At 43.7% G+C, this 12,083-nt stretch overlaps 1 protein-coding gene across 1 annotated transcript in view; it reads left to right on the forward strand.

Moving 5' to 3' along the window:
• Positions 1 to 12,042, forward strand: part of COG5 (component of oligomeric golgi complex 5) — a 185,500-nt gene extending 173,458 nt beyond the window's left edge. Inside the window, exons 19-22 of the mRNA XM_063396871.1 lie at positions 1,727 to 1,803; positions 2,289 to 2,415; positions 2,979 to 3,058; positions 11,360 to 12,042. Of these exons, the coding sequence (XP_063252941.1) occupies positions 1,727 to 1,803; positions 2,289 to 2,415; positions 2,979 to 3,058; positions 11,360 to 11,474 (399 nt within the window). The 3' untranslated portion in view covers positions 11,475 to 12,042. The remainder of the gene's footprint in view (positions 1 to 1,726; positions 1,804 to 2,288; positions 2,416 to 2,978; positions 3,059 to 11,359) is intronic.
• The last annotated feature ends 41 nt before the right edge of the window (positions 12,043 to 12,083 follow it).

The raw sequence follows: 12,083 nt of genomic DNA on the forward strand, positions 1-12,083 counted from the left end.
GTGACCTCATCCTCAGGGTGTAGGGAGGGATCATTTCATAGCCTAAAGATTTGGGGACCAAAAAGGGCAGCAGACAAGAGGAAGCCAGGTTGTTACTCAGGTCTGGAGTATTATTTCCATATTTCCACATCCTGGATTTTTATTCACTTTCTTCTTCTGTGAGTGAAATTTGCATTTGTAGGTTACTCCTACAAACATGATCTGCCTGACCTTGGGGAAAGGTGCATCACTCCCCCAAGAGTGGCTGTTTCTCTCCACTTTGAAGAGAACCATCCACTTTGTAGATGTTGAGAAGCAGGTGAGATGACTCCTATCCTGCCACCTGCCTTTAAAGAGGGATGCCTGAAGTATATGGCCTTGATTTGCATTATTCACTAATTTAAGTTCTGGGCTTAGATGAACTATGGCACCATAGTTCACTGAACCATGTTTCTTGCTTATGCTGGAGTCCCAGCGCAGTGATGTGCTCTTGGTGAAGCTGGTGGCCCAGCAGGCGTCTCTGTCTGAGGAAATGCTGCAGCTGGAAAGAATAATATAATAGTATTGAAGACTTCACTGTAAATAGTGTCACGTCACAAACACTTTGAAACTCGTTCAGAATACTACTTACAAGGGAAACTCATTGTATGGTGGTTTTGATCTTGTTACTTATTTTAGCTGTCATCCTTTGAAACTTAGTTTAATTGTGCGTTATGGGTAAATCAAAGTCTGAATAGTCTTTCAAGCTGGGGATTTTAAAAAACAGAGAATAAACTTGATCCCTCATTTGACTGACACTTCAGGAATGCAAAAAATAAAGACTTAATCCATGTCTGAGTAAAATTACCTGCGGGGTTTTTTAAGTGGTGATGTTTGTACTGTTGTGTACATTAACTGAAATTTTGCTGTGTAATGTTCATATTCAGTCTAGGATCCAGAAGGGAAGCTGTTCTTTCTCACTTCTGTGTCCTCACTGCTAATGAAGAGCCTGTAACAGAATTTAGATGTAAAAACCCAAGTGGAGCCTGGCTCTTCTTCCTAGTAGCAGAACTCCCATGCTTCAACAACAGAAAATGTTTTAAACTTGTTTGTTTTTAGAGATGGCTGCTCTAACTCAGAAACCCAACAGTATGAAAATAAGTATGAAAATAATGCTCTTTTTTGACCATGATTGACCCTTTGGCAATAGGTCACAGCTGCCTTCTATCTAATCTGTATAGGTTTTGTGCCCCAAAATTTGGGGCCCACTGTTCAGGAAGGAATCATTTTAACCTTGTCCTTCACCAAAGGAAAGGGTGCCCAGCTGAAATATGTCTGCAGTTTTACTGCTTCAGCAGTGGTTTGTGCAGACCTGCCTAGATTTGCTTTCTTCCCGGGCTGCGGTCAGATTTTTGGGGTATTGACATAAGTGCTTCATTAGGAAACTCATCACCAACAAAATAAACGTGCTGCAAGAAGCAAAGCTTTAGTCTCAGAAAGCTCATGAGGCCCCTTCTGTTGTTATGCACAGACTGTCTCTATCATTTGTCACGAAATGCTTATTGTGTTGCCAAGAATAAGGCAGAAGTCTTGGCTTGGGCAACACAGTATGAAAGGAAAAGACAACTTCTTGTCTGAATTCAGCCACCAGAGAGAAGTCACTGACTTAGTCTGCAAGTTTGGATTATTGCTTAAAGACAGGCTACTTCAATAGCAGGTGTTATGTTTTGGGAGAATGTAATTCAAATGGAACTGTTTGCTTTTGTAGATGGAGTTAGCAGTAGCACCGCTGTGTCGGCGAGTCTCTGACTTAGGAAAATCCTACAGACAGCTGAGGTCATTCAGGTGAGTTGCAGTCACAGTATGACTAAACTGTATTTCAAAACTGATTTATTACCTCGTGTTAGTTCTGATTGAACTGAGAGCTTTTTTGGCAACACCCACCTGCAAATTAGAAATAGATTAAAGTTCTTTTAAATTTTATGCAGAGTATAACTATGATTTAACAATCTTTGTCATGCAAATGTTGGCCAAATTGTACTTTTTTGTGTTGCTTTCAGTACATCTTCTGTATGACAGCGAGTTCTATAGTTACCTTAAATGTTTTCACTGAAATACAGAATTTACAGTCCTGTATTGTTTAATTACAATAGGCAACTGCTGTAAATTTTTGCAAACTGGACCTGTGTTGGAAACCCAAGATGCAGAGTAGTGGCAAAAACCTCAATGATTCTATCCTAACGCAGTATTGCCACCACATAGAGGCACTTTTCTAATGCCTAAGATAAGCTTTTTCTTCATTTCATGAGTATATTGTTACATTTTTCCAGACCACTGCTGTTCCAGACCAGTGAGCACATTGCCAGTAGCCCAGCTCTAGGAGAGGTTATTCCATTCAGCATTATTCTTCAGTTCTTATTTACAAGAGCACCACCAGAGCTAAAATCACCCTTCCAGGTAATAAGATCAACGTCTTTCATTTTCAAATGTCCTAAGGTGAAATGAACATTGTAGTTTGCCCTAGCTGTTTTAGTTAAAATTATTCAAGTGCATATTTTATATAACTTTTTGATTTTGTTTTTATTATGGCAAAGGTATTATGGTAATTGGTTTACTAAATTGATTGATTGATTCATTCATTCATTAATAGTAGGGATACGATAACCTGATATTAAATAGACCTTCAATTCTTTACTGTTCTGTCAGCTCATAGTAGAAGTTGCAGATCTTTCCCCAGACTGCAAATTGCCTGGATTTTTCTCTTGTAAGATGCAGGAAATCTAAATAAAAATCCTGTCAGAAATGGCCAACAACTGATGTAGATGACCTCTGAGCTCCCAAATAACATACTGGGCTATTCCTGTTAATTGTCTTTGATTTCTTAACTCATTCTGCATCACTGCAGTATTGAGAGCTTCAATGAATGTGGCTTTCATTTATGTCATCTTTGATTCTGAAATTGGTGTGTCTGTTTCCGTTTTTGCATTTTGTGAATTGGTGTTTGTGTTTCTCTGTACCAGAGGGCTGAGTGGTCCATTGCCCGCTACTCCCAGTGGCTCGATGATCATCCATCTGAAAAAGACAGGCTTGCTCTCATACGGTAAAAATCGTGCTTCTTTCTTTTCTACATTTGTGATAATGGAGCAGTAACTTATCTGCACACTAGGACTCTTGAAAATTAAAAAAAATGTGCCTCAGGAGATGTATTATAAATACCATTACCTTCTCTCCACTCGTGGGATGAGTTGCGAAGTGGCAGAAATATAAACTGAACTCTCCCCTCCACCCCCCTGTACTCAAACTCTCCAGTGCCTTTGGAAGGAGCACATAATCCTCCTGTAAAGGAAGTAAACTATGCACAGTGGTGGTGTACGTTAATAAGGAGTTTTTGCAGAACTGCCTCTCTCTCTTAACTGCTAGAAAGTCAAGGCTGCAGCTGTCCTGTCATCTGTATCAGGAAAGAGAAGCTCTGAAAGCTTAACCAATATAAATGTAGGTAGAAATCTAAAGATGGAAGACCCTTGTTACACACCTGGAATTTATTCTTCAGGAAATCAGTCCATGATCTTTAGAAAGTAATAATTACATCAGATTTTTGAAACTTTGCTAGGGTAGATGACTTCATAGCTAAATATTATTTTCCATCTAAAGATGTTAGGAAAAGTTATGAAGAGTCTGGTTTTTCAAATCAAGCAAAGTTTTGAAGTATGTTAGAGCAGACTTGTATGAACACAGCAAAACCAACCTGGGGATCCTCAGGATTCAAGACTCAGATGATCATTTAGCTCCTAAAGCCCTAAATTTTCCAGCCATCTTCTTGGTGACCTTGGTGTCCCCCACACCAGTGACCTGGGAAAGTCACACAGCTGCACTGGGCTCCATCTGGCCTGGGAGCCAGCTCTGTCCTTGAACTGCCATGCGTGGATGTTGCCAGCTTTTGCTGGAGTGATAAAAGCTGACTTCTACGTTCCAGCCAACACTGATTGTGCCTCAGAAAGTCAGCTGTTTTCTGTCCACATTTCTAAAGCAGCCAAGAGAAGTCTGCTGTAAATATTTACACTTCCTGAAGCTGATAGCACCACACAGTCCCATGTAGTGATCAGGCCAGTTAAGGAGATACTAGCTGATCACCAGGAGTTGTTACTAGGATTTATTTCTGAAATATTAAAATACAAACTGTGTCTCTTCATATGTGTAATTTTTGAAAATCATACTTGTGATTAGTCTAGTTTGTATACAAAACTAGCTTTTCTTGAATCTGAAGCCATGACACTGAATTACAGGGGCACAGGTGATTGGTAGAGGGGTGACAGAGCTGTATATGTAATCAGCTGTGAATGTTTTGATTGTAATTTCTGTCCTGATAGTACTAGCAACACTGGCAGTGTTGAATCTCAGATAAAGGAGGGAAAGCCAAGAATGCAAATCATTTGAGAACTGGTGGGATTTTGTTCTCTTCAATTCATTTTCCCAAGTTTGAAAATGCCATCCTTAAACTAAAACACATTTTTGTCTTTGTCTGCAATTAAATTTCATCTGGAGTGATTCAGTTAATGCACTTGCTGGTGGTCATGTTCAGACACTGACAGATTGTTCTAACCACAGAGGTATTAAGGAACAAACCTTGGGATGAGGCTTTTAGGCTGAGACAGTGTCATCCATTAGACCAAGCAGTGAAGCTGCAATACTTAAAGGTTTCCCTTTCAGTCATTTGATTGAATCCTTTATTCATTTTGCATGGCCCGTTATCCATATGCAAGGCAGGCAAGCAAACATCAGTCACTAGTACAACCATGAATCGCTCATATTTTCTTTAATACTCTGTTGGAAGATTTCTGAGCCTGCTCTTTTTGTTTCCAATATAAACCTAAGTTGAACTGCAGGCATCTTGCTCTTCTGTCAGTCACCCTCTTCAGGCTTTTTCCACCTGCAGTTGTTTCAGCTGTGCGAGCTGAACTTTGGATGTTTGGAGCCTTCAGATCCTGCACTGGCCTACTTTAAGATATTATCTTTTTGTTTGGTGCAACCTTGCAAATGGTAATTTTCTGCAACTTCCTTTTGTAACAACTGTGCAATTACTCTAGGGACCTGCTGCCTAGATATTCATTTCCTTGTGTTACCAGGATCCTTCGAGCTTCATATTAAAGCTAATTGGAGTGCTTCTTCCGCTCTGTAGGTCTTAAATGCTTCGCTTGCAATGTGGTGTGAATGGTATGAATTAGTCCCATTCTGAGCATTTTTGTGCATTTCTTTCTTCTTGTCTTCAGCATGAGGAGTGGTATTTACCTGGCCAGAGGTATATTTGCCAGACTTCCTTTATAGTCAATAGAGAGAAACAGGCGCTGCTGGGGCTGATTCATCTCCTCCTGAAGCAGGTCCCTAAAATGGGTCAGTTGCATTGTGTCCTGGAAGCTCCGGTTTCCTCTGTTCGGTGAACCGAGTGTGGGCTGGGACACAGGAGCTCTCTCAGGCAGCAGCTGCCCTGCAGACATTTAAAGCTAGGTGAGATGACCCTGCTGTAGGTGTCCTCCCTGAGCAGGGATTGCACTGAAAGGAGCACTTCATTAAGTGGCATGGGCAATTCTTTTCTTTTTCTTTTTAGATTAAGCTTGAAAACTCAACTTTTCTTCCATAAAAGAAACCCTATTAGACATGACAGTATTTGAGACAGCCTGAAGGACAGCTCATCCATTCAAGCACCAGATTCTTCCCTTTACCATTAAGTGTGTGTGTTAACTCCCCTCATTCAAGCTCTTGCTGGAGTTGAAAGCCAGGCCCAGTGAAGGGTTCATTTCCATAACAAGCTGCTGTCCTGAGCTGGGGAGTGCTCTGAGCGCTCACCTGCCCGGGGCAGGGACAAATGGCAGCTCGGGGAGCACCGTGAGAGCCCCATCTGTGCGCTGGGCTCGGTGTGGCTGGGTGAGAGCCCCGTGTTTGCGCTGGGCTCGGTGTGGCTGGGTGAGAGCCCCATCTCCGTGCTGGGCTCGGTGTGGCTGGGTGAGAGCCCCGTGTTTGCGCTGGGCTCGGTGTGGCTGGGTGAGAGCCCCGTGTTTGCGCTGGGCTCGGTGTGGCTGGGTGAGAGCCCCGTGTTTGCGCTGGGCTCGGTGTGGCTGGGTGAGAGCCCCGTGTTTGCGCTGGGCTCGGTGTGGCTGGGTGAGAGCCCCAGCTTTGCGCTGGGCTCGGTGTGGCTGGGTGAGAGCCCCATCTCCGTGCTGGGCTCGGTGTGGCTGGGTGAGAGCCCCATCTCCGTGCTGGGCTCGGTGTGGCTGGGTGAGAGCCCCATCTCCGTGCTGGGCTCGGTGTGGCTGGGTGAGAGCCCCATCTCCGTGCTGGGCTCGGTGTGGCTGGCTCAGGGCCGGCAGCTCTGCCGGGACCGGCGCTCGGCAGCTCCGGGGGAGGAGCGCGGCCTGAGGGGCGCCGCAGCCCCACCGGCCCTCAGAGCCCTGCGTGCCCCCCGCGGCCCTGTCAGCGCCCCGGCCCTTCCTTTGATCCCTTCATTGCGCAGTCTGAATAACCAGAGGTGTCTCCTGCTCCTCTGTTGTCCTACAGGTGATGCTGTTGGAGTTCTACAGTAATTTTTATAGCAGTACATTAAATAGACCTGGTGTCACACAGATGTGCTCTTACACAGCAGATCTCCCATTTTCTGCTTTGCCCTAAGTTTGCAGAGCAGACAGACTTTTGCCAAAATACTAAAGAAAAGCCTGTCCCCAGCATCCTCTGGCTGCCCTGCTGATTGATCAGGACAGGAGAGCACAGGCTGCAGTCCCGCTGCTGAGCACAAGGGTGATCCCTGCCTCTTGTGAAGCTTTCCATGTAAATCCAGCTCCATTGGACCAAAGGCAGAGCCCAGGAGAGTAGCACTAGGATTCACAATTCCATATAAAATTAATTAGATAGAGTAATTGTAAGTGATACACATTAAGATCCCTTAAGAACGACAACCCAAGTCATACTTTTTTTTTTTCCTTCTTTTTAACTCTAGATATAAATCTTCATTGGTTGAAATAACATTTTAAAGAAGAACTATCAGGGTCTTATATAATCAACTTGTCCTGATTTCCAAGAAAGCTCATGGTTTTGCTCATGCAAGTGAAGTAATTTAATAAGTGCTTTAAAATCCTTTTCCTTATGTGGGAGGGCATCTTAAACTTAGGGCTTTTTTTTTTTCCTTACTTCTTATGGCATTTTTAATGAAGCATTAATATATGCAGAACATCCCACCAACCCTCCTTCCATAGCTCTCTTTTACAAACAATATTTGTAATGTATACCATAGCTTGTCTTTTAAAATAGAAACAGATTGCTGAACAGGTTTTATGTCCTTTATTAGACTAGAAGATGCTGAATTTAGGACATTATTTAGTCTAATCCCTTCAAGAGTATGTTTTGTATATTACTTAAACAGGGTTTCTTCCATCTTAATAATAATATAACTGTATATTACATCTTTTTATATGACAGCTGTGATCTCCTCTGTGCTGGAGACTTGCTGATACTGCTATCACCCATAACACTGTTTATTTTCCCACAGCTACTTTGGCCCTGGTGTTTTTACAGAGTCCTCAACAGGAGTGATCCCGCCTTTTTAAATACAAGATTTTAATGTAAACTGGTGCATCTGAATTGAGTCCTGTACTGCCAGCATAGCTTACAAAAGCTCATTTGAGCTAAGACTGCTAAAGTTTACCAAAATGTCACGGGAAATTCTGCATTTCAAGTGTTAACAAAGCCATCTCTTTGAAACGATGCAAGCAAAGCCACAGTTAAAGAGCAAGTGCAGCAGAAGGGATCTCCTTTAACTGCCTCTGATGGAGTTGGTTTTGTGAGTTAAATCAGATTCTTGTGGGGCAGGAGAGAAGGAAAAAAAGATAAAAGTTGCTAGAAGGTGTGACAGTAGGACAGTAATAGTGCTGTATGGCACTTGGCACAGCCTAAATCTCATTCTGTCTTGTTTGATCTGATGGGAATAACAGTCTGGCAAAGGATTATCAAGGGCTCACATTGAGTGGTTTTGGGTGCTGCTTTTAGGGTAAAGCTTCTCTCTTTCATCTATCTGGTTATCTCTGTAATCTTTTTCAAGGGCTTTTTCAAAGCAAGGAGATAAGGCCGTTAAGGGATAGCAGTGTTACCATCTGGATAATGATGCCAACCCACAACTTCACCAAGAGGTGTTAGAGCTTTCTAAGTTAAGCAGGTCAATATGGTTTTTTTCTATTTTCAGCTTTTGATGACTTCAAAAAACTATTTGAGCCCAACAAACTTTGAGGAATATATAGAAAGGAAAAGACAGGGATACTGCTGAGTGGAAGGGGAGAGATTTATCAAGATGAATGGCATTTACAGAAGGAAAACTTACAGGAGTTTCTCAACTGTTCTTTTAACACAAGGGACAATTCTTTGTAGCAGCTAACAAACATCTATCATGTCTAATAATTACTGCTTACCAGAGCACTTGAGTGCTGACTTGAGTGGAAATGTGAGACATTCCTGACTCTTTTGAGGGATCTCCACTCATCAGGATGGTATCTTTGATGTCATCCTTGAGGCTGTATCTCCCACCTACTGCTCAGTCTGCTCATAATATGCTGGCCTCTCATTGCTACAAGAGGCCAATTTACATAAAAACCATAATTTTCTGCTGTCCTGTTCCCCCAGTCTCACTTTCTCTCTCTAAATCTTGGGATTTAAAACAAATTTCTGGATGTGCCTAATCTCTCTGCAGTTTATGTTGATGGCCTTTGCTGGGAATGAAGTGAGCTGCACCCAAAGCACTTTGTGGCTGCAGCAAGCACTGTTTTAGTTGTCTCTTTTCCTGTAGACCCCGTGCTGCTGCCCAGGGACCATTGGGAAGTAGCAGGCTGAAGGTTTTCAGGGAGCTGACCAGGTGCAAAAAGTCAGCTTTACTTTAGCTAGATAACATAAATATTCTTCCCCTATCTTTCTGCCTGTAACAAAGGATTGCTTCTCTGTTGTGGTTTGTTGCTGTGCAAAAAATTCAAAGTGATTCCTTACAGTGTGTTTGTACCTGGTGGGGAGCCCTCAGCAGTAGCTCACTGTTATTATCAAAATTGAAGAGCTCTCAAGTGCACCAAGGCCAACATGAGGAACTGTTTCTGTGCTCAGTAACTTTATTTTTCTGAAGCATCTCAACTCTCCAGTAATCCCGCCCATCCTTCTTTTGTGTCCCCCCAGTCCATCCTTTCTTTTGTCTCCCCCTAGACAATATGTCCTGGGCTTCAGCAGAGAGGGACTGTGAAGTCTGGATGCTGCATAGGCACATCAGGAGTTGTAGTGGGAATCACCTCGTGCTGTGCTCTTTCATTTCCATGCTGTGCTCAGAAGTGAAGCTGCCTCGGGCTCTTTGGTTGCACGCTTCAGTCTCTCCCTGTCAAACTCCATTAGCAGGGACTGGAGGTGGGGACAGGCAGCTCCTCCTGCGTGCCCTGGCAGCGAGGCTGACGGATCCCTGCCGGCACTGCTGGGGATGGGAAGGGCTGGCAGGAGCGGGAGCAGCCCCAGGACCAGCTCGTGGGGCCGGGCTGCCGTTGCTGTCTTTGGCTCCTCAGAACCAAAGCTCAGGCTCATCTCTGCAGCAAACTGAGCACAGGCTCTTGGCCTCAGGAGCATCTTGCTGATAAATGAACTTTGCTGGAAGTTCCCAGCAATGCTCTGCCACAGATGGCCTCGAGTCATTCAGGAAGGGCCGAGCCCTTGCAGATGTAGCAGCAGCTTTACTCACAGGCACCCAAGCGTACTGCAACCCTGCATCTTCCCTACCATCTCCTCAGGTTTGTCAGCTTTGCTGGGCTTATCTGAGGCTTCCCAGAGCTGCAGGATCACACAGGGATCTTGGCTGCTCCTCTCTTACTATCTTATGCCAGGAGAAGCCTGTGTGTGTGAAACATGGGCTGAGTATCAGTCTTCGGTACTTTTGCTTTCCTTAAGCCATGCCTGATTCACTGCCTACTGCTGCCAGCTGCCAGCAGGCACAGACCAGGGAGCAGCACAGCCTTCGAATCCGTGAGCTCTTCGTGCAGGAATGCAGGGTTCCACCAAAGGCTTGTTTGTTGGAAGGAGCAGCAAACATAAATACAGCTCTGTCTCCACAGCCCACCATCCTACAGCAGTGGGTGTGTATTTATAGGCACAGCTTTGCGGTTGCTGTGTGTTACCATCTCCCTTGACCCCAGTGCCCCCCACCCCTTCACCAGATGTGCACAACAGCCATCTGCCTTCTCCCAGTGGGGCTGAGAGTGTTCTGCCCTGTTGCTGGGAGCCAGCGGGCTCCCTCCCTGGCAGAGCAGCTGTGCTGGTGCATCCTGCACTCCCAGAGAGGAATGCCTGAGACAAAACCCAGAGCCGCTCCTGCTCAGTGACTGCGTTTGGCAGGACCCCGCTGCCCCGTGGGCTGGTGCCTGTGCAGTGCTGGGAGGGCTGTGGTGGCAGTCTGGGTTAGGAAAGAAACAGCCACATACCAGGAACTGTATTGGTCTCCGCTTAAAATGGGGTCTGTTGTTTGTGCAATTTCTTAATGTCACAGTTTTGCTATAAATAGCACAAATATAAGTGAATTTCAGAAGGAAACTCCAAGATCAGTTACATGAAGAAATAGAAGCAGAAAAGGAGAAGAAAATTAAATTCAAAGCTATATTTAAGTGTGGCAACACTAGCTTGGCCTACTTAATGAATTAGTAAGTTGGAATCTCAACAGATGAGCACGTACAGTGTTTGTTTTACAAATACGCTGTCACTCAACAATACTGTGTATTAGAATGTGGGCTGAAAGGTGACCCTGTGCTGTAAAGCATTACCACAGTTGCCCCTTTTAGCTGTGCAATGTTTTGTTTGTGCAGTTCACACATGATGACTCTGTGTGTGACATCCTGTGACAATGTATGAGAGAGCCAGGCCGTGCCTTGCGCAAGCCCTGGCTGGAGCTAACGCGGAGTTTCCGAGGACAGGGAGTTCCAAAGGCTGTGCCAGGGATCGCCTCAGGGCATGGCGGGTGTCCACCAGTGCCCCACTTTTCATGCTGGAAGTTGCACTCTCAGCGTCTGCAGCAGCTGGAGATTATTCTCTCCTTTCTAAAGGTTACCAGTGCAGCACTGAGCCTGAGTCTGTGCGTCAGAGCTGTCATTTCAAGCCATCTGCAACATGCTGCTGCTTATTTAAATGTTAACTTGTTTGCTCCTCAAACATGCAAGAAAGGAGATGAAGATCATGGAACAATTATACAGAGCTTTGCAAGGCCTTCCTTGCTCACTTCCTTCCACAGACAAGTAGGACCATCTGAGGAAAATTCTGCAGGAGGGAAGAAGGCAATTAATTTGTGTTGCAGATCCTGAATTTACAGTACTTAATTACTTTAGCTACTTTACTTTTTTTTTTTTTTTTTTAGTGGTGCACTGGAAGCTTATGTTCAATCAGTGAGAACAAGAGAGGGAAAAGAGTTTGCACCAGTCTATCCCATAATGGTTCAGCTGCTGCAGAAAGCCATGTCAGCCCTTCAGTGAACACACCTGGACAATGCTCTCACTCCGGGACGGTAACACAGCTGCCACATACGCATCCCCTGTTCGTGTAAATTATCCCCAAGTACATCAGCTTTACAATGAAACGTTTACCTACTTCATGTCTGAAACTTCCATCTTCTTGCTTTATGTTCATATTACAGGAACTCACTTATACAGAAATATTATAAGGAAATTGTACAACTTTTATGTGCTGTAAGTCTACATCTAATTGAAACATTCTTAAGCATTCCTTTTGAATTTAGAAAAGTATAAAATTAGAACTCAAATATTACAGTGTAATTGCTGCATATTTCAAATAAGGAAGCAGCTCTTTTCCTACAAGTAGAGTTTTAAACAGTTGAATACATTTTAGCCGTATTCAGAAAATTGTACTTTTGAAACGTTTGAATCATCAGTTTCCATCTAAAAATCACTAATTTTAACACAAGGAAAAATATTTATAACTAACCTAAATGCTTCTCTGTTGCACTGCTATTTGCTTAGAAATAATTTATATTGATTTCAACTCTTTTTGCTTAAACTGTAATAAAGAACATTAACTATCCAAGCCTGAAAATAGTATTTGAAGTTCTTCACTAGCTTTCTAAT

This window comes from Prinia subflava, chromosome 4, assembly GCF_021018805.1.
Source record: "Prinia subflava isolate CZ2003 ecotype Zambia chromosome 4, Cam_Psub_1.2, whole genome shotgun sequence".
Taxonomy (NCBI): Eukaryota; Metazoa; Chordata; class Aves; order Passeriformes; family Cisticolidae; genus Prinia; species Prinia subflava.